This window comes from Candida parapsilosis, contig 005569, assembly GCF_000182765.1.
Source record: "Candida parapsilosis strain CDC317 annotated contig 005569".
NCBI lineage: Eukaryota > Fungi > Ascomycota > Pichiomycetes > Serinales > Debaryomycetaceae > Lodderomyces > Lodderomyces parapsilosis.
In genome coordinates, this window is record NW_023503278.1 from 206,099 (window position 1) to 232,960 (window position 26,862).

Here is a 26,862-nt window from a genome sequence, read left to right on the forward strand (position 1 = left end):
AGGAGCGATGCTAATCGTCAAAATTATCCAAATATTGTGCCTCCACTTCATCAAGTATGTCCCAATACCATTCTTCAATGACTTGTTCTTCGTAGCGATCATTTAATGGCTTAACTGTTTCTGGTGGGGGGAAATCAAATTCTGGTCCCGCATTTAGTCGTACAGCTCCATTTTGAAATGTTGATAACATTGGATAATATCCTAGTGTATTATCATCTGTGTTTCGATACCCAGGATTTTGCAGCTGTTGCACGTTTGGTTCAAGGTTGAGATCCTCTCGTGTTTCAATGTTTGTTGGTAGAAATGAATACAAATTATCAATACAAGTATCTTGTTCAATACCATTTTTGAAAACTCGTATCTTGGAATTGGTAATTACTGGTATGTTCTTCGTCTTGTCATCCATTTCAATGACGGCTTTTTCACCAAACACTGTAATTGGGTTCAACAAATGGTCCATTGTCTTTGTCCTTGTGTACTCGTATTGATCGTAATAAAGAGCACCTTTCGATTTGGTTGGAATTTGGTCGCGTACGATATTGTCATGAGCAATAAACATTTCATTTTCCTCAACACTGATTTGTTTCCACTTGTGTTTCCTCTTTTTCGACTTGTGCTCCATCGACATCTCAGCTCGCTTATTCTCAACAAATTCTTCAATTTCACGCTTATGCTCTTTTAATGAGGGAAGTTGCACCAAGAATCCAATGACATCTCCCGTGGTGAAACCATTTTCAACACAGACATTTTTCCGTCGACTGATAAACATCAACTGTCCGTCAACGTCCCGTATGCCGTATCCATATGCATCGTAACCTACTGGTGCTTCTAGACTGGCTTCCCTTCTAGCCACCCCAACTCTAACATGGCTATTTTTGTCAGAATTGAGTATTTTGAATTCAAAATAGTAGGAACCCTCTCTTACTCCCACATTGCTTCTTGCTGATCTCCATCCTTTAGCTTGCGTAACGGACATTGAGTCTTTACTAAACAACATTGCTGGTGCTCGGTCAAACAAGCTGATGCACGCTTGATACGGTGGTAAATCGGTAGTTGCATAAAAATTTGATGTAAAGAGGGGGTTTGGCCGACATAATTTGTATTTAAATCCACGTCTATTAACGGGCAAATCTTCCACTTGGTAATAAGTCTCACCATTTAAAGTACACACTTCTGTCGGTATAGGTAACGATGGTTGTGAAATATCCTGCAATTTAAATGGCATTGGTCGTAATCGTGGTTGAATAATGACATTGTGTTGTTCTTGTATGGTTATAGATGGTTGTTGAGCGGTTAGATGAGATTCATCTCGCCTTGTCATTCCACCGCCATCATCGCCAATAGCTTGAACTTGTGGCTCAATTGATGGCTCTTCAGAAAATCCCTGCCTCATGGAGAATGTTCTTAAGAAAAGGTAGGTGAGATAATTTTGTTTTTTTTTTTAATTGTGCGCTCTCATATGTGCTCCACATAACAGATACTGAATGTACATTGCAATATAAGCAGTATATAACTACGAGTTCAACACAGAGAAGAGAAACGACTACATTTCACACATCATTAACCCAATTTCAATCTACCACCATCTCTTTTCCGCTTTTTGCTTCTCTTTACTTCTATTTGTCGCCCGTCCAGTATCATGCAACATGGCTTGACTCTTTACCAACACTTTACCATCTTCATTTTCAATCACACTCTCCAACACAATATGTTTCTTGTCGTTTTGTTCACTAGGTTTCGTCTTTGTCTTTATGATCAAAAACTGATTAGCAAATGTAGGGCGCTTGTAATTGATTGTCAAGTTTTCCACTTTAAAATCATCCTTCAAGTTTGATGTTGTATCTTTACACAATGAAGCATTTCTCTTAAATGTTTCATTCAATAAAGTAGCAATAATGCCACCATGCACAATAAATGGATATCCGCATAATCTGTATCCGGCATGAATGATGGAAACCCCTTCATCGGTTTCAATATTGTGAAATGTCACTGGTTTAATCAAGATCCCACCGGGTTTGCTCAAAGTTCTATTCGTCAATGTTGGTTCATGATATTCCGATTGGGTCTTTACTGACAAATCCTGATTATCCAACACATTTCGATCGAGATTCTCCCAGCTCAGTAATTTAAACCATTGATGGTTGTTTTTAGGATGTGCCAATTTCTGATAAATGGGTAAATTCTTCAACTTGTATTCCAATTGTAAAGCTTGCAAATTGGTCAGGGTTTGCTTGTCATCAATAGCTGTGTACTTCTCATAAAGGTTAAACAAGGTCTCGTTATATGACAAATATCCCCCAAGTAAAAAAAATGCCGTTGTTGTCTTCCAATTGATCCATTTGCGATTGGGGGGTGATCTGGGTAAATGATCAAATGGTGAGTCGCCTGCTGTTCTTGTGGCTAAGTAGCGTCTTTGAATAAACGATTTGATAGGGCGTTTGCAAGTCAAAGTCGGGTTGGAGAGTCTAGGCATGATGTAAAGTAGCAGTGTGGTGGAGCTTATATTGGAAAGTCACAAAGCTCTGGTTCTGTTCTTTTTTTTTTTTGTCCTTTTTTGTGGATTCTCTGTGCACCACAATTTGACATCCGCGGATTTAGCAAGGCATTAAAAACACTCCTGTTGCTCTTTGGCGTGTAAAAAATAGAACAAGTGGATGGGCATTGAAGAAAACATACAAACATCATGCTCATCAACTCTAAAATATTAACAATTGGTTACAGAAAAAAAATTAATTGGACGAGATAAGAATCGAACTCATGACCTTTCCCATGCTAAGGGAACGCGCTACCAACTACGCCACACGCCCATTTTATAATTAATTTGTCCTATCGTTCTATATTGTAGCTTAGTTTTAGTCACAATTGGTAATATTTTGCTCCACCTTTTAATTGCATTTGGCTTTCTACTAGTATCCATTTTAGCAACTTATCCTTAATTTAGAAAGCTGCTTTAGAGCTCAGAAGCTCCCTAGCACATCTATTTGATTGAAGTGTTGGATTTTGTAACAAAATTTGATCAAATTATATGAAATCAAAGGGCAAAGCGCAGCTGGACTTGTTCAATAATTTTGTATTTACTTGGATTCACTCGTTACTCTTTCAATCCCACCTACAAATTTACTTGCGTTTACTTCACTTGGGAGTGAGCAATATACATGCTGTGGTTGCAAAAAAAGCAATTGGTAGCGTGGTTGGGTGTTCACTTCAATATAGATTTGGCGGTGGTTGGGAACCGAAGTGGTTGTGTATGACCTAAATTCAGAGATTCCCAAGCGTGATTGTATTCAATAATGTACGATTGTATAATGCTCTGGTGTAAGTAGACACCGCGTGCTAATTTTTACAAACATAGATTAATATCAGGTACAGGAAGAACCTTGTTCTTTGGAGCTATGCTCCCTTTTTGAAAGTAATCATAGCGTTTGTATTATGTGGCGCATGGCTCGCAGTCTACCCAATTTGTTGCTTACGTTTTCGCTTAGCACTGACATGGGAAATCCAAACACTTTGTCTGCTTGTGCAAATTGTTTGGTCGCAATAAACCACTGTGATGGATTTATACTTGATTAAAGGCTCACAGTTGAGAGAAAAATCTCTTGTTAGTTTGGATGCATGTCATGTTATAGCTTTGGAACCTAGTCACGCATTATCGAATTCCATGCAATACATTGATAATGTACAAAATGGATAGGGATACAGATACCAAGTTCGACAGCACTTTCCTAGCACCGTGAAAATGGGTGTTAACGGGCTTTTCCCTCAGCATTGATTGCCAACAGATTCACATGCTTTGGTTTTTCATGTTGAATCTGAGTTTTTTCTTTCTTTTTTTCTTGGTGCTAATGTAAGGGGTGCAACTAATAACAATTAGGAAGAGATGACTTTTTGCTAGCGTTTAACTCTCGTCGTAAGATTAACAGCTCATTCAGCGAATAAAATGTTCATTTTTGCCTCCCCGTGTCATTACCTGTCATAAATTTACTGGTCATATACACATATAATAAACTTATTCAAAGCCTAGAACTGAGAAGAAGAAAAAAACTAAGAACAATGGCTCGGAGATTGTTGGGTGCTGGGAAATGATTTTGTAACTCTCCACACTTCAATTATGAGCCCATTAATTTCTTCTCTTCTCCATGGAAGCAAGGCCATACACTTGCTCAACTAAGTCACTCTTCAGTGGCTTCTAATTATATGGTCAACAGTAGGTTGGTCTGACATTGCACTTGTGAATAACATGTACTTGTTGTCAAAGAAGTCTTGTTGTTTTTGTTTGGTATACAAATGTAAGTGGGTTATTTTTAGATCTTGCTTACTTAACAAAAAAAACAAAAACAGATGACTATTAACATTGTGAATGAGGGACAAAACTTAGTCCCTACATAAAAACCCAACATAGGAGAGGAAGAATGGAAGCATGGAGTTAGATGAGAATCACTAGCAGAAGCATAGATGGACAAGAGTCTAGGCTCTGATATATCTCAAGGTACATCATGCCCTTTCTCTCCCTTCCCTTCCTATGCATCCGCCATTTCATCTCTATGTATTTGAAGGATACAAAACCAAAGAGAGGGATTGTACACTCCTTCTGTGTTTATATGCGTGATTTAACTCGTAACAAGTAAACAATTACTATGTGTAATACTACACTGAATTGCCTGTGTCTGTGTCTGTGTCTGGTGTCTGTGTCTAACTAGAAAAAAGCAAAAAAAAAAGTAAAAGTAGAAAAAGTAAAGAAAAATTTCAACAAAAAAGAAGAAAGGGAGAAAAGTATTTTGCCATTCACTCAATTACGTTTAGGAGAAGCAACAGTTTTAAAAGATTCCTTTTGCAATCCATCCACGTCCCTACCCATCAAATCACATTACACAACCCCAATCAACACACTCCCTTGTCAATTGTTTGTTTTGCATAGCAACTACCACCACCACCACCACTACTACTACTACTACAAACTCAATTAATACACCGCATCATTTTAGTCACTCCTTGTAGTTGGTGACACGTACACATACACAATACACACACTCCTTACTCAAGTTACTTCGATTTAACATCGCATTTAGTTATGAGTTCATCACAAGACAACCCTGAAGACTTCCCCAGTAGAGTATCGAGTAGAAAAGGGAAAAACTTGCATGTTGCTCATAGACGTTCACCTTCAGAGTTAACCACATTGATGGTTGAGCAATACAACTTACAACGTCAATTGGACCAGGTTCAAGCTCAACAAAGACAAATTTTGGAACAGCAACAGCAACAGCAGCAGCAACAATACTTACAACCGCAATTTGAGTATCCACCCCTGTCATCTTCTTCGCATTCCGATATCCTGCATTCTTCTCATCACAATAACAATCGTGGCTCACATTCTAGATCATCTTCAATTACCAACAGCAACACTAATTACAACAATACACACAGAAGAACAGGTTCAGCTGGTGGCGGTACTGCTCATGGCCATACTAGAAGGCACTCATTGGCACTCAATGAAGCTATTGCAGCTGCCGATCAACAAAGAACCAGCAGACTCAGCTCTAGCCCACTGCGTGGTGATGCTATTGATGATCAGAAAGTTGGATCATTCAAGTTTCCTCAAGAAAGCAACGATCCTTCGAGCCCTAACACTGCAGCTCACAACCGCCCGAGATCACAAGCTTATGGACAACAGTCATTCAAGTTTCCAGCAACACCATCTCAAGAAGGAACTTCTGGTAACAGCAACTTGTTGCCGCCAACTCCAAATTTTAGCTTCACCCAATCTCCTGAACGCGGTGGCGGTGGCGGTGGCGGTGGTGACAGAGGTAGCCACAATCGAAAACCCTCACACTACAGAACGGCATCGCGTAATTCTGAAGGTATTAATCAAAACTGGAGACAACAAAACATCCATTTGACTCCACAATCTGGCTCACATCACAGACAAGCATCGGGATTGGAACCACCCCCAGGGTTTATTCCTGGCCATAGACCACGTAATAGTTCCTATGGTGGAGGAAATTCCGTATCATCCATCTCACAATTTTTACCAAACAGTGGAGCTGGAGCTCAAGGCGGTGGTCAAGGAGGAGGAGCACATGGCGGACAAAATACTGGCAATGGTCGTAAATCGCTTTTCGCTCCATACTTGCCACAGTCATCCCTTCCTGAATTGATCAATGAGGGTCGCTTGGTCACGGGAACTCTAAGAGTCAACAAGAAGAATAGATCAGATGCATATGTATCCACTGATGGATTGTTAGATGCTGACATTTTCATTTGTGGGTCAAAAGATCGTAATCGTGCCTTGGAAGGCGATTTGGTTGCCGTCGAGTTGTTAGTTGTGGACGAAGTATGGGAGTCCAAGAAGGAGAAGGAGGAGAAAAAGAGAAGAAAAGACCACAATACAAGACCTTTGAATGATGATATTCATAATGACGCCACATCAGCACCTACAACTACGACTGCTTTTGCAGGTTCAAGTACAGACGGGAAAGAAGACAATAAAGGCGAGGAAGGTTTAGGAAGAAGAGGCTCGCTTAAGCAAAGACCAACAATGAAAAAGAATGATGATGTCGAGGTTGAGGGGCAATCATTGCTTTTGGTTGAAGAGGAGGAGATAAACGATGAGGTTAAACCTTTATATGCAGGGCATGTTGTTGCTGTAGTTGACAGAATTCCCGGACAGCTTTTTGCAGGTACTTTGGGCTTGTTGAGACCGGCACAGGCTGCACAAGCTGCGAGAGACAAGAAATCAGGAAATGAACCATCAGTTCAAACACCTAAGTCACCAAAGATTGTGTGGTTTAAGCCCACCGATAAGAAAGTTCCATTAATTGCTATTCCAACTGAGCAAGCCCCATCTGATTTTGTTAGCAACCATGAGAAGTATGCTGACCAGTTGTTTGTTGCATCGATCAAAAGATGGCCCATTACATCATTGCATCCTTTCGGAACATTGATCTCGAAATTGGGAAAGATCGATAGTCCTGAAATAGAAGTTGACTCAATTTTGAGAGACAATAATTTTCTTTGTGATGAGTATCCTGATGATAATCATGATGATGAGGAATTACTCGGAACTTTTGACATACCATCTGTTGAATCGGAGTTGGAAAATTCGAACAGAACTGAGTACGTGAATGATTACATTATTGCGTTCTCCCCCAATGGCGACTTTGTTGATCATGCGTTACATGTAAAGAGATTGTCCAATACAAAGATTGAATTGGGATTCCATGTTTCCGACGTGTCGCACTTTGTCAAGCCTGGGTCAGTATTGGATCGAAAGTCGAAAAAGAGATCATCTGCGGTTTTTCTTCCTCAAAAGGTGGTAAATCTATACCCTCAACAAGTCAACAAATTGATTTCATTCAAAGAGAATGTAAAGAATTTGGCCCTATCGGTTGTCTTTGAAATTGACACCACTAATTTCGAAGTTGAAGACTTATTTATTCATGAGTCAATTATTGTTCCTAAGCAAATTGTTAATTATGACTTTTTTGATAAAATTTTGGAAAACAAACCTGTGGACACCATTTCGTCAGCAACTTCCGACTACATCAGAACTTTTAGTTTGATTGCGAAAGAGTTTCGTCGTCACCGTTTAGGAAATAGAAGTTTGGGCATCACGCCAAATTTGACTTTGTTGGACCAATTGGATGATGAAAAAGTTGCCTTGAGTTTGAACATTTTTGACGATAGTTTAGCACGTGATGTTATCTCGGAGATTGCATTGAAGGTTAATTCGGCAATCGCTGCCAAGATTCAAGTTGGTTTGGGTAACAAGGCATTTTTGCGTCGTCAAGGATTACCAACATTGCAAAAAATTGAGACATTTGTGCGTAAAGCAACCAATTTGGGAATCAAGATCGACACCACCGATGCAGCCACATTGCAGAATTCATTATTGAAAATTGAAGATCCTGTCAAGAGACAATGTGTTGAGATTCTATTGTTTAAATGTATGGCTCGTGGCAAGTACTACGTTGCAGGTAAGCAAGACCCTGACAGTTATGGTCACTACTACTACAACTTACCCTTGTATACACATTTTTCTGCCCCGTTGAGACGTTATGCCGACTTGATTGTTCACAGACAATTAAAGGCAGTGTTGCACAAAGAGGATGAAGAAAAGGATGTTGATTCATTAAAGGCATTGGCTGACTATTGTAACTTCAAGAAGGATTGCGCTGCCAATGCACAAGAGCAAGCTATTCACCTTTTGCTATCACAAACCATCAATGAGTTGAGCGAAAGTGCTGGTCAATTGTTGTGCATGGGTACAGTTGTACAAGTGTATGAGTCCTCATTTGACGTGTTTATCCCTGAATTTGGTATTGAAAAGAGAGTACACGGAGATCAATTGCCGCTTGCCAAAGCAGAGTTTGATAAAACCAACAGAGTTTTGGAATTGTTCTGGGAAAAGGGCGTTGATTCGGCAACATACGTGCCCCCGGATGAAACCACTTCATTGTCGTATAGAAACTCAATCAAGAATAAGTACAGAACAACGTCAACACAAGCTGCCAAAATCCAAAACAAGGCCATTTTGGAAAAGAAAAAATCCGGTGAAGATTCCATTGTGGAAAAATTGTGCAAGATGAATTTAGAGCCTCCAAAGTTGACGATGCCTCCATTAAAAAAGAACAAAGAGGTTGTTGAAGAAGATGCCACCAAGTCCATGCCAAACTCACCAACCCAATCACACCTTCCTCAAAATGTGAGAACAAACTCTTCTTCCGTCATTGATGAGTCTGAAGGGTCAAATGCTTCAGGTTTGGCACCATATTTGCAGAATCTTGAAACGAGAATTGACGGTGATTCTCATATTCAAGTTGTTAGAGAGTTGACTGAAGTTCCAGTATTGTTGAGAGCAGAAATTGGTATGACATTGCCATGCTTGACTGTTCGTGTTTTAAATCCGTTTACGTAGTTGATGTGTGTATGTATAGATACATGATGAAGTAATTTTTTTTTTTCTTTATGGTTATAAATTACATATTTTGATTTACAGATCTGACTCTGGAATGAGAATGTATGGCGAGTGAAAAAAAGTAAAAAGGGAAAAAGAAAAAGGAAAAAAAAAGGTTCGTTTCGTAAGTGGTTTGGACTCGTCATTCTTCTCTTGTCACAAAGAAAAACTAACTGACTTTAGGAGCAGCATGTCGGAGCATAAAGACAGCGAGAACCACAATCTCAAGAGAGACCATGACTCCATCAACGGAACCCACTCCCCCAGACCAGTGGTGCATCCCAAAAGATCCAAATTACTTGCATCATCACATTTCGATCTCAACTCACCACTACAAACTAGACCGGCATCACCTTTGATCCTTAATCCGCCAATAGACTCAGATGGACTTTCATGGCCTTCACACGGTGCTAGATCACGTATTGAACAAACCCCTGAAGAAGCAGCTGAGCGCGAAAAGCGCATTGCTGATGCCGTTCGGACAATCTTGACTGAATTGGGCGAAGATACCAATCGTGAAGGGATCTTGGAAACACCTGAACGATATGCTCGTGCCATGTTGTTTTTTACAAAGGGTTACGAAGACAATATCCGTGATGTTATCAAGAATGCCGTTTTTGAAGAAAACCACGATGAAATGGTGATTGTTAGAGATATTGAAATATACTCCCTTTGTGAACATCATTTGGTACCTTTTTTTGGTAAAGTGCACATTGGATACATCCCGAACAAGCGGGTCTTGGGGTTGAGTAAATTGGCAAGATTGGCTGAAATGTACGCGAGAAGATTTCAAGTTCAAGAAAGATTAACTAAACAAATTGCTATGGCATTGAGTGAGATTTTGAAACCTCGTGGTGTGGCGGTAGTCATGGAGGCTACGCATATGTGTATGGTGAGTCGCGGTGTACAAAAGACTGGTAGTTCAACAACAACGAGTTGTATGCTTGGATGCTTTAGAGATCATCAAAAGACAAGAGAAGAGTTTTTGACATTGTTGGGGAGAAAGTAAAGGCAACAGATATATGTTTTGCATTTTAGTTCAACACAGATCTTAGAGCAAAGGGGGGGAGGGGATTACTTTTTTTCCTTTTGTTTCAATTATATTTTAACGATTAATGATAATTCAACTTATACAAACATTCTAAATACTTTCTATACGAAGCATGGCTTTTTTTCTTTTGCCGTGGTCTATATAATTTCTACAATTCTCATTTGATTAGCTTCGCCGCATGTAAAACAAGTTTATCGTCACCGTATTGACCCACCAATTGAATACCGATGCCATTGAACGGGACCGATATTGCTGGCAAACCAGCAAGTGATACTGGAACGGTGAATATATCATTGATGTACTCGTTTATCAAGTTCTCAGCGTTTTTCGTGGTGCTTTCTTGTACTGTGGGAGCAACATCCATTGCAGTTGGCGATATGATCAAATCACAACCTTGCTCATTATACAGGTCTTGAAGAAGTGGATGCTCCATTTTGAACACCGATGATAGTTCTCTAGTCAATTTTTCACGTAGCTCAGTAGCTTTTGCGTAATGATCACCCGATTTGGAGCTTAGTGTGTAGTTACCCAATAGTATTCTCCTCCGTACTTCTGGACCCAAGGATTCCGTCCTATTTTTAAAAATCAATTCCATGGGATGGTCATTGACATTTACAGGGTTTGATGTATAGCCGTATCTAGTTCCATCATATCTAGCCAAGTTCGATGCAGCTTCAGATGTAGCAATTGTGTAGTAAACAGGCAATGCTTTTCTGATTGCCTTGGCCGAAATGAATTTGATCTTGTGCCCAAGATCAATGAGATGTTCCATCACTTCAATCCATGTTGATCGGACCTGGTCCGATACTTCGTCAAACAAGAAATGCAGCGGTATTCCAAATGTAAGTTGCGATAACTGATCAGTAGTATTCATGCTATCCCTCACCGATTGTGGGAGCGACGTGGGATCTTTTTGATCTTCCACATTCAAAACATCATACACTCTCTCCACCAAGTCAACATTGTCACTTATTATCCCCACTGTATCTAAAGTTTGTGCATACGGTATTACACCCCACCGTGAGATACGTCCATACGTTGGTTTGAAGCCAAACACATTACAATAGCTAGCAGGCAACCTGATCGAACCACCTGTATCGGTACCTATTGAAAAACTGGCAATCTTTCCTGAAACTGCTGCCGCAGATCCGCCTGACGAGCCACCAGGAACTGCCTGTTCATTAAAAGGATTAATGACTGCACCATAGTATGAGTTTAGATTTGACGACCCCATTCCAAACTCGTCTAGATTGGCCTTACCGATACAAGTTGCCCCATTCTCGAATAGTAGTTTGACAACAGTGGCATCAAATGGTGATTGGTAATTGTATAATGCGTGTGAGGCTGCCGTGGTGAGGAAGTCTTGGGTAACAATGTTATCCTTCAAAGCATAGGTTGTGTTTAAAAGAGGACCATTGTGTGCCGCAATTGTGCATTTCGTAATGATGCTGTTGAATATGTCTCCACGAGTGGAATAACACCGGAGTTGAGTAAGTTGTCGTGCCATTGGGGAAAGGAGAATGTATGGGGGAGACAAATATCGAAGTGTTGGGAATCTCAATATCTCTAATAATAACACTGTTGGATTTTGTACACGACACGAAGCTAGATAGTAATGCAAAGAGAGAAGATTTATCACTTATAAGTTAATAGCAAAAAGGTTTTTCTTTTCTAGGGTTGTATACGAGTTAGATCTAGTGTTTTACTTATATAACTCTTCGTACGTATGAATATAAAAGGTATTATATCGCAATCCGCGTATATACCTACAGTTGCGCACAACAATATCTAGTTGCATTGACGACCCATATCAAACCCGCAACATATTGAATATTCACCAGAACACCGAATTCCATGTTCATTACCTTTTCGTGCATTTGTGATGGGGCCACCCAACTATTAGTGTTAAATCGCACTTATTATGATTGCGTGGGGCAGTTGGTTTGAACGCCTCATTCTTTGACTCCACACAAATTCCTTTGCACTAAGTCAAACTGTATATTATCACCCACGCAACTACTATAGTCGGTAAACGCTCAGCCTGTTGTGTAAATATCATGCGCTCTACCTAACAGTACCCCCATTATATTTCTCATGAATTCATCTCGCGGTATAATCCTTATACCACCATCATGCGTGTCATTAATTGCCGGGTCTATATCCCTGTGTGGCCCTATATCTACTGCTCCGATCAATCTTAATCCCATAGCCAAACCCACACATAAGTCTAGCCTATAGTCATTTGATCCTACTGAAAAGTTCGTTGTCCTCACTTCTCTGGGCTTGAGTTGTAAGACCATTCCACCATTACTTACGAAAACGTCATAGTGAAAATCAAATAGCTCGCCATAACATTCTTTTATTGTATTGATTACTATGTCTGTATTGTTGGTTTCCGACGTAGCATTCACTATTGAGATGAGCATTGATATGCCCATGATGATCGAATTAACGAATCTCGCCATTTGTACTCGATTTCTTTTATTGTTGGTTACTACTTGTTCGTCAGGATGATGTACGGTTTAAATGAGAGGTTGATTGTAGAATAGACTATAAAATATATAGAAATACGGAAAAGTGGGCAGCTATAAATACTCAAGACTAGTAGAGGCCGCTTGAATTAGTAATGAATTAATAATGGTGGTAGTCAATGATGGTGTAACCTAACAATTTCAAACTTGTCAATTAATGAAATCTAAAGCGTAAGTGTTATACAGCCAACTCGCTATATTTCTTGTTCGTATATCCGCGGATTGCGATATGATAATCTTCTATTTTTATACATACGAAGTATTATAAGTAAAACACTAGATCTAACTTGTATACAACCCTAGAGAAGAAGAACCTTTTTGCTATTAGCTTATAGGTGCAACTTTAGATCTTGTACAAGATTCAGCCAACATAGATTTGTCAGATTTGTCAGATTTGTGTAGGATTGGAAAAATGAGTGAAAAAAAAAATTCCATTCAAAGCCTGAGTCATCCACACTTTGCATATATATCAATACCCTCCTACCAATATGAGCTTAGAACTTTACGGATCCAAGGACAAGACTTTATTGGCTTTGGTCAACAATTTGAAGTTATCCATTGCTGCTGCCGCGTATGACCCAAAACTCGTTGTAAAATTACCTGAAGACAGTGATCATCAAATTGGCGTTTTGTTGAAGGACAAAAAGACTGGATTCGAATTATTCGAACCTAATGCTATTGTCAAGTATTTGGCAAAGAACTACACGATTGATGAACATATCAAGATTGAGGAGAAAGAATTGCATCAAGCTGTATTGACTAATAGAAAGGAAAGTCTTGAACAAGTTCAAGTTTCAACTCCATCTAAAGTTGAAGTCAACCCATCGCAGATTATTCTTTTTTCGTCATTGTATCCAATTTACGTCAATGGATCCAATAATTGGTTTAATGAGTTTGCCGAAAAGGTAAATAAAGGTGTGCAACATGCATTGTCAATTACTAAAGTCGAAAGAGTCAAGGAAGAAAACACTGGGGCTCAAAATTACATCAAAGACTATTTGGTAAAGGACCAGGCAGAAAGGATTGTTCCCAAACCAGATGAACGTAATATCTTGATTACCTCAGCATTGCCATACGTTAATAACGTTCCTCATTTGGGAAATATTATAGGGTCAGTATTGAGTGCTGATATATATGCCAGATATGTCAAGAATAGAAACCATAATGCCATTTTCATTTGCGGTACTGATGAGTATGGTACTGCTACTGAAACCAAAGCTTTGGAAGATGGTGTCACACCAAAGCAATTGTGTGACAAGTACCACAAGATTCACAAAGACGTTTATGATTGGTTCGACATTGGCTTTGATTACTTTGGTAGAACTACAACTGATTTGCAAACTGAAATTGCTCAGGATATCTTTCTTAAATTGCACAAGAACGGATATTTGGAAGAAAAAACCACTGAGCAATTGTATTGTGAACAACATCATTCGTTTTTGGCTGATAGATTCGTTGAAGGAACATGTCCTAAATGTGGTTATGAAGATGCTAGAGGTGACCAATGTGATAAGTGCGGTAACTTATTAGACCCGTTGGATTTGATCAATCCAAGATGTAAAGTTGATGGAGCAAAACCAGTTGCAAGAAACTCCACTCACATCTACCTCAAATTGAATGATTTAGAAGAACCATTAAAAAAATGGGTGGAAGAAGCCAGTGGTGTATGGTCTAAGAATTCAAAGACTATAACCAACTCCTGGATTAAGCAAGGTTTGGAACCCAGATGTATTACTCGAGATTTGAAATGGGGTACTCCAGTTCCATTGCCTGGTTATGAAGAAAAAGTGTTGTACGTTTGGTTTGATGCCACCATTGGTTATGTTTCCATTACTGCCAACTATTTTAGAGAGAACGACTCAACAGACACTGAAAACTGGATCAAATGGTGGAAAAACCCAGAAAATGTCGACTTGTATCAATTTATGGGCAAGGATAATGTTCCATTCCATACAGTTGTTTTCCCTGCATCTGAAATTGGCACTGGAGACAATTGGACCAAGTTGTACCATTTAAGCACAACAGAATACTTGCAATACGAAGGTGGGAAATTCTCCAAATCTAGAGGTGTTGGTGTTTTTGGAAACAATGCCAAAGAAACAGGTGTTTCCTCATCAGTTTGGAGATACTACTTGGCTTCAATTAGACCTGAAACTGGTGATGCTCAATTTTCATGGGACGAATTTGTCGCCAAGAATAATAGTGAGTTGTTGGCCAACTTGGGTAATTTTGTCAATCGTATTGTTAAATTTGTCAATGCCAAATATAATGGTGTTTTGCCCAAGTATAATCTCGATAACATTCCAAATTACAAGGAATTTGTCAACGAGTTTAATGCATTATTGAAGGAGTACATTCAAGCTATGGATGGAATTCAAATCAGAAAAGGTTTGGAACTTGCCATGGCATTGTCGGCGCGTGGTAATGCATTCTTACAATCGAATCGTATTGATAACAAGAGTTTTGAAGAAGAACCTGATAGAATTGATGCGGTTGTCAATGTTGGAATCAATATTGCTTACTTGTTGTCAGCAGTGTTTTACCCATTCATGCCACTGACGTCAATACAAATTAATAGAATATTGAATGCACCTGCATTGTCCATCCCTGATCAGTTCACCCTCGTCTTGCTTGCTGGTCACAATATTGGCGCTGCTGAATATCTTTTCAAGAGAATTGACGAAAAGAAGATTGATGAGTGGAGGAAATTGTACGGTGGCCAACAGAAATGATTGCTTGGTGTAGATCAAACTGAAAGAATACACACATACATTTTACAAAGTTCTCCCTATTCTGGCTTTTTGTAGGTAATTTCGAAGTTGACTGCACTCCAAAGCGATGTCTCATCATCTTTCCACTCTTTTAGTGTCTTGACTACTTCTTGTTTGAGCTCCTCGTTCTTTTTCTCATCATCTGCTACTAAAACTTCACCTCCGCCTTCCACCCTCTTGATGAGCAATTCACCCCAAACGCGCTTCTCCTTTTCAACTCCCGTGAATAACATTGTCGATGAAGACGTGGTGATGTTGCTGGATTTATAACCAGCTTCGATTGCTCTTCTGAGTAACTTTCTGCCAGATTTCACATCAGTTGATCCCCTATTCTTAGCACTCATGATGTTATACTTTCCAAGCACATCGTATTTGGGTGGGTCAAAAATCATTGACTCCAAATCACCATCTTTCACAGTGACAAACTTTCCTGGTTTGGCAACCCTTGCCAATTCCTTCAATGCCTTTATGGGATCTTCCAAATGAACAATAACTTGGTGTGCATGGACTAAATCAAAAGTATTGTCTTCAAAGGGCAAATTGTAAATTGATCCAATTTGGAATGAAATGTTGTCGAGATCAGCAGCAATTGATTGTTTCAAATTGTTGGCAGTATCAATGATTTCTTTGGTTGGCTCAACACCAATAATCGACCCACCTTCAGTTAAGTAATTCTTGGCAATGTCAATAGTAATAGATCCTGGACCACAACCAACATCCAACACTTTGAATTCAGGCTTAAGTACTTTGGTGATGTATCTGACTGAATTGTCCACAGTTCTGGTGGCGTGTGTATCCGAAATGGATTTTTTATAGCCCTTATTGTAGTAAGCTTGTTGGGAAGACATTACTACTGTGCTAGTTCAATTGAAGTTGGAACAAAAGCAGGGACTTCAAAAAGAGTACTCCTTTTTTCGAACAAGCGCCGCATCAACTACGACCACTTTTGTCCTAACGGAAATGATGAAGCCGGATTCAATATTCTTTTTAAACGCGACAACCTGTTTGACAAGTAAGTGTTGTTTAAATAGAGCAGATCTATGCAACTGAAAAGATTGGAGCTATGGCGAGTTGGCCCACTGTACCGAGCTAGGCAAATCAGCCCTAAAAAAGTTTCGTACAAGGACGAAAGTGAAGACTTTCGACTACTAGAGGCTGTATCCAAGTTTCAGGATGTTCAGCTGTCACATCCTCAAGTTTCTTGTTCCGTCATTAAAGGGTGAGACAGTATCACCTTGAGCCTTTATTGCAAACGGATTTGTCTTTGGACTTCGAAGAAACCAAAGCAATTCTTCACCTGAGAGCATTAGCCACGGAACAATGCATGACGTAATTGTACTTTGACACTACAATCTACATCGGTAACTCCGTCTTGCAGCGAAATAGCGGGCCCAATAGCTTAGTCGGAGTTATATGTTTTCTATCATGATCCTCGGGTTTAAAAACAACAAAAATAATCATCTGATGGACAAAATACACAAAATTCACAATAGTAGGGAAAAACCCGGGGAAAAAAAAAAAAAGAGACAGACAAACTAAAAATCAGTTTGACTCAGTCACATGACTCCCCAACTCTCTATTATTTTTTTAAGGAAGAAAATCCCCACTTTTTTTTTTGATTTAGTAATTACATGATCCATATATTACTTTCGATTAATAACTCCTTACTCAAATAGTTGTATATACTAGCTCTACACCCCAGAGACTTCCAATTCATCTTCACCCTAACTACGAGTACATAAACAAATCAACACCACCACCAACATCAGATTTAACGATACAATACGCTACCCCGGAGTCAGAGCCAAACATAAGTTATTTGTCAACAAGATCACCATATAGAAACAGCTGGTACTTCATTCAAAAGCGAAATAAAGAAACCATTTCCTACTCATATTCACACTTTTACCTTACACAACATACACATTTAGTTCATTCAATTCAATATGTCACCAATGATGTCCACATTTAAAGGCTTAGTTGCAGGAGCCGTCATCACACCAATTATCGCCAAGTATATAATTGCTCCTAGAATGTTTGATCCAAATGTTATGAAGGAGATACACTACATTCAAAAGGAATTGGATTTCGTTGGTTGGAATGTAAGACACATGGAGGAAGAAAGAGGCGTAAGAGAAGATGATTTATATACCCCAGCAACCTACTACGCTCAAGGGTAGGGTCGTGCACCATATATGTGTGTGTGTGTGGTTATTATTCTTGAAGAAGCGGTTGCTTCATATTTATGGGTTTTTACTTTAAGATAGGAGATATATTTTGGAACTTATCAAATTGTGTAGTACTTAACCTCTAGCTCTCCTTGTTTAGAGGCTCACGCCACAAAGATACTAACCACTGCTGTCGATTGGATTCGAGTGAGAACTCGCACCTATAGTGGTGTATCTCTTTTGCAAGATATCGAGAAGCTAAGACAATTAACAACCCATATGCGATACATGTTATAACAGATCGGAAAATCTTTTCTTTATAGCCTTGGTATTTTAGTTAACAGAAGATACATTGAGAGCCCTTGTCGGATGTAGGACGACCTTTTTTACATTTACTCATTGTCTTGCATTTCTCAATCACTATCAGTTACAGTCGAGTTCCATTGTACGTTTCCGAAATTGCTTGAAGCAGTATCAAAGTCCACATCCACAAAGCGCCATGTTTTGGCAGTAATAAGTTCACCCCCTACAAACTATAGACACAATAGATGCGACGTTTCAAAAAGTTGCAAAAATTATGAACAATGTTGGTATTACACAAAGTGAAATGCCAAATCAGGTTCAAGAAAATTGTAATCATTCATAGCAGATTGTCTCTTTTAATTCCAAAAGCATGTGGAGCCAAGAGATTATACCCCTCTCCCTCCGTTTCATTGCAAATAAAGAGATAACCGTTTCAAACTGAATCATTTATGCTTTTTATTCAGAGTGGCTTCCAAATACTTTTCCACCAGACTTCGCATCTAATTCAATCGTGAGCGAATCCCTCGCGCTTTAGTCTTGTTTTTGTGCACACCTTCAACGACAGATTGTGCTCTAATTACAGCATTGGTTGCAGTTTCAATTGTAGTTTCAATGGGGGGTTTCAGTTCTAGTTTCAGTTTCAGCGTGGATTTGAGTTTTAGTTGCATTGTTTCGGTTTCAGTTTCAGTTTCAATTTCAACAAGAGTTTCATTTGTTCCTCCATCTGTATGATAATTTTCGTCTACTCTGGTTTCATTGAAATCAAATCTGGCTGGCTTTTGTGGAACGAGTAGATAGGTTCGATTCGCAGCATACGGAATGTATTGAGTTCATCGACAATGAAAAACTGCCTGTAGTGAATATTAAAGCAGTCTCCAAGTGGACCAGTCATGATGAGACTGACCGTTCCCTGCCTATTGGACCTTCCAGACTGGGTATGACACCTTATCTGGCCATAGTAAAGACGTGGACTAACGAGTCTCAAAAATTCGACAATGATTTCGTGATAGTTCGTTACTGTATCCTCACGCTAACAGTTAATGGAAGCTGAGGGGAGTTTGAAGTGCAGCCTTCCTAAACTCTTCAACTATCTAGGGGTTTTGCAACTAGCGACAATAATGAGGGGTTGCAACTTCTGATGGCTCCTGAGTTGCTGCCAAGTTTAAATCATGATACTTTGAATGGTCGTCTAGTGTCAAATCAATTAGTTTTGGAAATTGCTCATTTAGTTTACCCGAGGAAAAGTAGTCCAAATAATTCCCACAATCCAAGGCTAATCTTTGAAGACTTGCAGTGTTGAAGTGTTTACAAAGAGGATCCACCTCTACTTCGAGAAAGTTGTGTATGCGCAACTTTTTTAAAGGCTACGTAAACTTGAATTTACCTAGTTGGTCAGTTCGTTGATAATAAAGTATAAACTCAATTATATTCAAAAATTTGTTAACCAACTTGAAAAGTTTGGTTGTATACGTTTCGTAGATGATTCATTGGTTGTCACGACTTTATTTCGTAATCAAGCTTAGCAAGAAACTTTCTTGTTCTTCCTCCACAAGGTCATTTTGTTCCACCCTGTGTCGAAATTCCTGCTTGAAGCGAACTAGATTGTCTTTGAAGAGTACAGACCCCGGGAAGTTGGATTACGCAGGAACATCGTACCGTTTGACCGTTTTAAAAAACACTAAGATGGGAATTCAAGCAAAGCTTGAAAACAATTACGAATTTCGAAAACAAGTATCGATTGGTTTGCATCCATTGCTGAAATGTATTTCTCAAGGTTGCTTAGTGAGACAATGGTAAGTCGACTACTTTTTCGGTTGTTTATCTACTTGTGAGTCCCAAGGCTCAACAGCCATCCCCAATCTGTTGCATCGTTATAAATATAAGTATGGTTGTACAATTTCCTTTTTACAACGAAATGAAAAGTGGAATATAGTGGAGCAAGAGCTAAGGCTTGATGTTGGTTCACATTTCGCCAAACGAGGTCAAGGATTTGAAATTGTAGATCCGTTAACGGAAGCATATTATTTTACAAGAGTGAGATATTGGAAAATTTTTGTTGCAAATTTATACATCTTGTTGGTAGTTCGACTTTCCTCAAAATTGATGATTGTATCTCATCACTGAATGGAGTAGCCTAGTTATTGGCGACTCACTTCCTTCAATACCATCACTCTGGAGCTAATCGAAATGGGAGACACGAAGCATTGACAAGGGTTGAAGCAAATTCGACTGAGAGTTTCAGGTTTTGCAACTCCATGTGGCACTGACACTGCATATAGGCTGGTATAGTACCTCAAAAAGTGAATGGAGGTCAATAAGTGGCAGTGACAGTTGTTATGCTTCATGAAGTATCCACGTGTCTACGTCAGTAGCCAACAAGTAGAGATATACACCACGCAACACGTCTTCCACCTCATAAGGAGTCTTTTTCCTCCCCTTTTGGATTAAAAATTTCTTTTTTTCTGTTCTCTACTTAGATTTCCTAAAACGTCAAAATTCAAAACATAGGCACAGCAGTACCTTCTACACTAAAAACCGCTGCAGTAGTCATTAGCGCCCACATAAAAAAAAAAACATTGGGGCAATGCATCCAAGACAAGAAAAGCTGTTATCCTAGAGCGTAGCAACAGCATTGGGGGTACTAGAAATCAAGGGTCACATACTAAACCAGTACCACTTTGTATAAAAAAGTCGAGAAAAAAAGCTAAAAATAGGTTCTACACGCTGAATCAAAAAAAAAAAAAAAAAAATAGAAGAAAATTTCAAAGTCTCCGTTTCATATATATAAATCAACAAAACAAACACTTGATTGACAATCAACTATTCTCCATCGACACTCGTTCAACGACTACCAGCCAAAACACCCTCGCTTTATCAAACTTTGTTAGTTTCTCCACCTTGAATTATTTATGCATAAAATGACAGTTGAATCACAGCAACACATTTTCGACACTTTTAAAAAGGCAAATCAGGGTCATATCTTCAAATTCTTTGATGAATTAACAGTAGATCAGCAAACTCAATTTTTGAGTCAACTATCGACGATTGAAGATCCATCCAAATTAGTCGCAACTGTTTCTGACGCAATTAAATACTCGTCTTCAAATTCATCAGGTAAGAATTTCACCCAGTTGCCCCCTGAGCAGACTGCATCTACACTTGATCTTGACTCTGAAATATCACAACACTGGTCGGAATTGGGATACCAAGCCATTGCTGAGGGGGAAGTGGCGGTGCTTTTGATGGCGGGTGGTCAAGGAACCCGTTTGGGTTCAAGTGATCCAAAGGGCTGTTATGATGTTTCCTTGCCTTCACACAAGCCACTTTTCCAAATCCAAGCAGAAAAGATTCTCAAGATTGAACAATTGGCTCAGAGAAAGCTTCAATTGCGTAAATTGCCAACTATAATGTGGTACATTATGACCAGTGGACCAACAAGAAAATCGACCGAGGAGTTTTTCACCAAACACAACTATTTCGGATTAGACAAAAATCAGGTTGTTTTCTTTAACCAAGGTACATTGCCATGCTTTAATTTATCGGGAGAAAAGATTCTTCTTCAATCGAAAAACGCCATATGTGAATCACCTGATGGGAATGGTGGATTATACAAGGCTTTATTAAACAATGGAATCTTGGAAGATATGGTTAATAAGAAAATCAAACATATACACATGTATTGTGTCGACAATGCATTAGTCAAAGTTGCTGACCCATTATTTATTGGATTTGCTATTGACAAACAATTTGATTTGGCTACAAAAGTTGTTCGTAAAAGAGATGCCAACGAAAGTGTTGGATTGATTGTTCTTAACGATGATACAAAGAGACCATGCGTTATTGAATACAGTGAAATCTCGCAAGAACTAGCTGAAAAGAGAGATCCACAAGATGATTCAAAGTTGTTTCTTCGCGCAGCAAACATTGTCAATCATTACTATTCAATTGATTTGTTGACGAAAATGATTCCTCAATGGATTTCATCTCAAGAATATTTACCATTCCACATTGCGAAGAAGAAGATTCCATCAATTGATTTGAAAACTGGTCAGTTTTATAAACCTGAAACACCAAATGGTATCAAATTGGAACAATTCATATTTGATGTTTTTACTTCAGTTGAATTATCGAAATTCGGGTGTCTTGAAGTCGACAGAACTGATGAGTTTTCACCTTTAAAGAATGCTGATGGTGCCAAGAATGATACGCCAACTAGTTGTAGGCAACATTACTTAGAAAGAGGCACTAAATGGGTAAAGCAAAATGGTGGTCAAGTAGATGAAGGAGCATTTGTTGAAGTCGTTCCATTAACGAGTTATGGTGGTGAAGGATTAGAGTGTGTAAAAGGTAAAAAATATGGAAATGGTGATATCATTTGAAAAGGAGTGGGTCTATTTAGTAAAGCAGATTGTATTTTCAAGCCAACAAACTATTCATTTGTTCAACCGTGTAATCCAAAACATATGTTTGCTCAATTAAATCATCTAATCGATTGTAATGACGTTCATTGTAAGGAATGATACTATCGATAATTTTCATTAGTCCTGGTACTTCAACCAATGTCTCAACAGCAAAATGTTGCAATATTACAGAAATCAATGATTGACTAATTTCGAAAAACTTGAAATTGATATTCCAATCTCTAATCTTTTTAAACAATGTGACAAGTTGCTCATTATTCAATTGACTGATCGTGTTTTCCAAATTGATTGATCCTATAGGTGACTCCTCATCTTCATTCGCTTCGATACATGACTTAATCACATGGTATAATCTCATAGAATGATTCAATGTCAATGCCAACAAAAAGGCATTACTCCAATCTTGATTCTTCACAAAATTAGATAAACTCTGCTCTTGTTCAACTTTATCTTTGGCTTCCAACTCGCGTAGTCTGATTTCCTCAGCTGTGTTGTCAGTCCACGTAGTCACTATACCATCAGCATCAGCAGTGATGAACTCATCACCTTCGTCATCCCGCAAACACATTGCCCAGATTCTATTGTCGTGATTATCCAAAGTTCGAACTTCTTCACCAGCTTTATAGTCCCATATTTTCACTAATCCATCAGCACCACATGATATGAGTTGTGGCAGTTGTGGATTAAAGAATTTGACTCGCTGGATGGAATTTGTATGGCCCTCAAGGGTTTTCTGACAGGTGAAATCATTCAATGACCACACCTTGATTGTCTTGTCACCACTTCCAGTGACAATCAATTTATCGTACTTGTAAAAATTTATATCCCATAATCCACGTTTGTGGCCTTTCAAAACACCAATGGTTTCCCCAGATTGAGAGTTCCACACTTTTCCCAATTTGTCATATGATGCAGTGGCAAAATATTCATCATTGGGAGAGATGTCGATGGCATTTATGTCTTTATCATGGGCTCTTCTAGTGTATAGAGATGTTTTCACGGTGGTTCCACTCGTCTTTGGAATCGACCATTTCTTTATAGTCAAGTCACTTGATCCAGTAATGAGAAAAGTAGGTTCCAGTGTCAGTTTGTTCAAACAAATTGCAGTGACAGATCCTGCATGACCTTGGAAAGTGGCATACAATTCAAAACTCTCCTCCCCATCATTCCAAATCCATAACTTGGCCTCACCATCTTTTGAAGCTGTAGCAATCCATTTTCCATCAGAGGTTGCATCAAGGGCATTCAATATATCAGTATGACCTTCGCATAATTTCAATTCGAATGGCTTTTGCAAATCCATAATTCTCAATGCTGGAGAGTTTGTAGCCATTGCCAAAAAGTTATTATTTGGACCCACATACCTTATATCTGCAATGATACCTTGGTTACCAGCAATTCTTTTAACAACGGGCAATTCCCTCACAATATCTCCAACCCTCCGCTCATCGTCAACCGAAAGATCCAATTCCACCAAAGTTTGATCGCTGATGACCAAATACAATTGGTGATCAGACACCTTCAATACATCAATGATCAACAACTCCTCATTGGTTTTTAGTGGAGTTGGAGATTGGGCGATCAAATCACCTGTCTTTATATTCCACAACCGCAAGACATTATTTGAACCAGCCGTATAAAAAAACTGACGATCGTTGACGTATTTGACAAACCCACATGCTTCAATCTGTTCGTTAATAGGGTAGGTAAACAACAGCTTAAAATTCTTTGTGCTGTATATAATAGCAACATGGTCTCGTCCACCAGTGAAGAAATACTCGTAATCGTCATCAAATGCAACCCCTCTCACTGCAGTATTGTGGTCTTTCAAAGTATGTATGCATTTCCGTTTAGACAAGTCCCAAATTTTGACAGTACCCATCGTATCACCACTAGCTAACCTCCAGCTGTTCAAATTGTTCAACTCTCCATACAATGTGATTGAGCAAATAGTAGTACCGTGTCCTTTCAATGAGTGGGTGACATACCCACCTTCAATGTCCCATACGGTAACAACACCATCTGAGCCACCAAATGCAAATAGCGATGAGGTCGAATCAACAGTGGAAATGTATACCGGTGATGAAAGTTTATAGGTCTTGATGATTTGCTTAGCCCCAATATCAAATATACGTAGTTGTTGTGATTGCGAACAAATGGCAAGGTATTTTCCATCAGGGGTAATGCATAAACTTGTGATTGCTTCGTCGTCATCACCTTCGATTCGGTGGTAAATCTCATTTGTGAATAAGTCAGTGATTATGACATCCTCGTTAAGTGGCGTGGCCAAGTATTGCCCATCCGAAGCAGATATACTTGCACTAGTTCCACCCACATAAATCGGTTCCGTCTCTTTGTGTATATACGTTGTCTTTAAGTCCATTGTTGGAAGGAGAGCTGGTAATGATATTGGTTTTGCAACAAAGTTCAAATTCTTATTTTTTTTTTTTTTTTCGTCTACGATGAGCATTGAAAAGATGGATTTGTCCGCGATGCCATGCTTCTCTAAATCGTTCTAATTCTATTTATAAACTATACATCTACATCCATTCTATACCTAATGACTTGGCGGTGTTTTCCATATACATCTCAATGTAATCCTCTAATCCTTGGTTTTTCTCATTCGTGCTTCCAGAAACCCATTGTCTGAAACGAATCATTTTGAAAATTAGACCCGAGAAAACCATACTCAATTTAATTCTAGCCACATCCCAGTAATCGGACCAGGTGAGGTTTTTTTCGGTTGATATTGCAGCAATGGCTTCGTTTGTCAATAAGTTTATACGATTAACTGGAGAACCATAATCTCGATTAAGACTCTGAATCATTCTCATGGTCCTTGTTACAAACGTCAATTCTTTGGGAAACTTCAGCCTATCGCCAATAAAATCCTTGAATAGATCCGAGATATCACGAGTGTCCTTCTCATCCAGGTTGGACGTGTCCATCTTCACTGGACGTAGTTGTACTAATGTTGCAAAAATATCAGGTGACGCAATACCCCAATCAAGAGCTATTTCTTCTATTCCCTTTGTGTTTAGTAGAAACAAGTCCTTCCATAATTTACCGTATTGCAATTTAAATTTTTCAGGAAGCGTGGTGTATATTCCATGATCGAGTAGCACAAGTTCTTGCTTTCCCTTGTTGTTGATTCGTGCAATCAAGTTACCTGGATGAGGGTCGGAGTGAACAAATCCGTACCGGAATATTTGTCTGCCAAAGAGTTTGATGTATTGTGTCATCATCAATGTGAGGTCAAATTCCTTTTGAAGCAACTCTTCCTTTTTCGTCAACGGGATACCATCAATCCATTCAGCTGGGAGTACTTGCTTGGTGGTTAGCTTGGGATAATTCTTTGGAATTTTCAAATTCATATTTCTCAATTCCGGGTCATTGTTAATCAAGGTTTGCAATTTCTGTGCATTTTCCATCTCATGGACAAAATCTGTTTCCGTGCTCAATTGCTCTGAAATAAATTTGCTAAACATTGTCAATGGTATATCAAACACTTTTTCATACACCTTTGACATGAAATGGTAAACCCATAAATCAACCACAACTTGATTGCTAATGTAGTGATGTTGCACCTTCAACGCCACTTCTTGACCGCCCAACTTTTCATTAAACTTAGCTTTATGCACTTGTGCAATAGAAGCACTTCCAATAGGTACATGCTCTATCCAATCAAAATACTCGTCTTGATAATTGGCACCTAAATTTAGTTTCAAAACAGCATCAACTTTATTCCATGGATCAGTTGGCGCATCATCGTATAACTGTGGAAATCTCTTCTGATAAGCTTTGGGAAACAACGTTCCTTGATTAGCAATGGCCTGTCCTAGTTTGATGTAAAGCCCTTTATTTGTTGCCAATAGTTGTAGCAATTTTTCACTAGCTACTTCGTGCAAGTCATCCAAGTTGGGGTACTTTTTACTATTGAACCCGTACTCATATGCAATCCAAAGAAGTACATACAAAGCCCTCACAGTTCTGGTAGCAAGACTCGAGTTGTACTCCCTATCGATAATGTATACTGCCCCTCCACTGGCGGCAGCAATAATTGCTCCGAGACCAATTCGTCGAAGTATCTTTGAACGTTGAGTACGTGGTGCTTGCTGTCGGGTAGAGGCATAGCCTTGTATTCTGATAAGCTGAGTAGCTTTTAACGTAGGAGCTACCCTATACCATGATCGACTAAACATGAATTTTGCTAAAAGGATGTAGGTTGCTATTTTACATTGAAATATTTGAGAAAAATTGCAAAAAATATTGTGAAAGATATTTTGGATTCACATGACAAAGCGGCGGGTAGAGAAGAACAAGAATGCGAATTTGCCAATGGAGGAATTTACCCGGGGGATTAAAGCCGAAAAACAACACTTTACAAATCAGTCCCAAGGGAGAGCTTGCAACAGGGTTGTTGGCACAATTAGTTGCTTCTAACAGGGGAATGGCTTAGAACTGGAAATGGAAATGATGTACCATATACGATTGTCAGTTACTTTATCAATATAATTTCCTATCATTTGGTAGCATAACAAACATACTCTCACTCTCTTTACCTTAAAACCGAGTGGTGGTAACAGCAAAGAACGACTGAGAAAAAAATCATTCCATTATAAACCCTTTTCCACCAGACACCTCACACGCTCTACACACCAGCA

General features: G+C 39.0%; 11 protein-coding genes and 1 non-coding gene across 12 annotated transcripts; 5 read left to right on the top strand and 7 right to left on the bottom strand. All coding sequences in view use genetic code 12, as the record gives it.

The window, feature by feature from the left end:
* Positions 1 to 10: 10 nt before the first annotated feature.
* ASH2 (Ash2p) lies at positions 11 to 1,393 on the bottom strand (the record flags this gene model as incomplete). Its single annotated transcript, XM_036811134.1, has 1 exon — positions 11 to 1,393. One exon carries the CDS (start codon positions 1,391 to 1,393, stop codon positions 11 to 13), a length of 1,383 nt encoding a protein of 460 aa, XP_036663255.1.
* A 183-nt stretch (positions 1,394 to 1,576) lies between these two features.
* CPAR2_101110 (uncharacterized protein) lies at positions 1,577 to 2,473 on the bottom strand (the record flags this gene model as incomplete). Its single annotated transcript, XM_036811145.1, has 1 exon — positions 1,577 to 2,473. The coding sequence occupies one exon, from the start codon at positions 2,471 to 2,473 to the stop codon at positions 1,577 to 1,579; it is 897 nt and encodes a 298-aa protein (XP_036663256.1).
* A 261-nt stretch (positions 2,474 to 2,734) lies between these two features.
* On the bottom strand, positions 2,735 to 2,807 carry CPAR2_t_cp_Ala(AGC)_46. The gene has a single exon. It is a non-coding gene; the product is annotated as a tRNA-Ala (tRNA).
* A 2,261-nt stretch (positions 2,808 to 5,068) lies between these two features.
* SSD1 (mRNA-binding translational repressor) lies at positions 5,069 to 8,914 on the top strand (the record flags this gene model as incomplete). Its single annotated transcript, XM_036811156.1, has 1 exon — positions 5,069 to 8,914. One exon carries the CDS (start codon positions 5,069 to 5,071, stop codon positions 8,912 to 8,914), a length of 3,846 nt encoding a protein of 1,281 aa, XP_036663257.1.
* A 229-nt stretch (positions 8,915 to 9,143) lies between these two features.
* CPAR2_101130 (GTP cyclohydrolase I) lies at positions 9,144 to 9,962 on the top strand (the record flags this gene model as incomplete). The annotated part of the gene is made up of 1 exon (XM_036811167.1): positions 9,144 to 9,962. The coding sequence occupies one exon, from the start codon at positions 9,144 to 9,146 to the stop codon at positions 9,960 to 9,962; it is 819 nt and encodes a 272-aa protein (XP_036663258.1).
* A 199-nt stretch (positions 9,963 to 10,161) lies between these two features.
* Positions 10,162 to 11,511, bottom strand: CPAR2_101140 (glutamyl-tRNA(Gln) amidotransferase subunit; the record flags this gene model as incomplete). The annotated part of the gene is made up of 1 exon (XM_036811178.1): positions 10,162 to 11,511. The coding sequence occupies one exon, from the start codon at positions 11,509 to 11,511 to the stop codon at positions 10,162 to 10,164; it is 1,350 nt and encodes a 449-aa protein (XP_036663259.1).
* A 1,512-nt stretch (positions 11,512 to 13,023) lies between these two features.
* On the top strand, positions 13,024 to 15,267 carry MES1 (methionine--tRNA ligase; the record flags this gene model as incomplete). The annotated part of the gene is made up of 1 exon (XM_036811189.1): positions 13,024 to 15,267. One exon carries the CDS (start codon positions 13,024 to 13,026, stop codon positions 15,265 to 15,267), a length of 2,244 nt encoding a protein of 747 aa, XP_036663260.1.
* A 56-nt stretch (positions 15,268 to 15,323) lies between these two features.
* Positions 15,324 to 16,154, bottom strand: CPAR2_101160 (uncharacterized protein; the record flags this gene model as incomplete). Its single annotated transcript, XM_036811200.1, has 1 exon — positions 15,324 to 16,154. One exon carries the CDS (start codon positions 16,152 to 16,154, stop codon positions 15,324 to 15,326), a length of 831 nt encoding a protein of 276 aa, XP_036663261.1.
* A 1,098-nt stretch (positions 16,155 to 17,252) lies between these two features.
* CPAR2_101170 (uncharacterized protein) lies at positions 17,253 to 17,486 on the top strand (the record flags this gene model as incomplete). Its single annotated transcript, XM_036811212.1, has 1 exon — positions 17,253 to 17,486. The coding sequence occupies one exon, from the start codon at positions 17,253 to 17,255 to the stop codon at positions 17,484 to 17,486; it is 234 nt and encodes a 77-aa protein (XP_036663262.1).
* A 3,209-nt stretch (positions 17,487 to 20,695) lies between these two features.
* UAP1 (UDP-N-acetylglucosamine diphosphorylase) lies at positions 20,696 to 22,156 on the top strand (the record flags this gene model as incomplete). Its single annotated transcript, XM_036811223.1, has 1 exon — positions 20,696 to 22,156. The coding sequence occupies one exon, from the start codon at positions 20,696 to 20,698 to the stop codon at positions 22,154 to 22,156; it is 1,461 nt and encodes a 486-aa protein (XP_036663263.1).
* Positions 22,157 to 22,193: 37 nt separating this feature from the next.
* On the bottom strand, positions 22,194 to 24,581 carry UTP13 (Utp13p; the record flags this gene model as incomplete). Its single annotated transcript, XM_036811234.1, has 1 exon — positions 22,194 to 24,581. The coding sequence occupies one exon, from the start codon at positions 24,579 to 24,581 to the stop codon at positions 22,194 to 22,196; it is 2,388 nt and encodes a 795-aa protein (XP_036663264.1).
* A 157-nt stretch (positions 24,582 to 24,738) lies between these two features.
* On the bottom strand, positions 24,739 to 26,400 carry CPAR2_101200 (uncharacterized protein; the record flags this gene model as incomplete). Its single annotated transcript, XM_036811245.1, has 1 exon — positions 24,739 to 26,400. The coding sequence occupies one exon, from the start codon at positions 26,398 to 26,400 to the stop codon at positions 24,739 to 24,741; it is 1,662 nt and encodes a 553-aa protein (XP_036663265.1).
* Between the last annotated feature and the right edge of the window lie 462 nt (positions 26,401 to 26,862).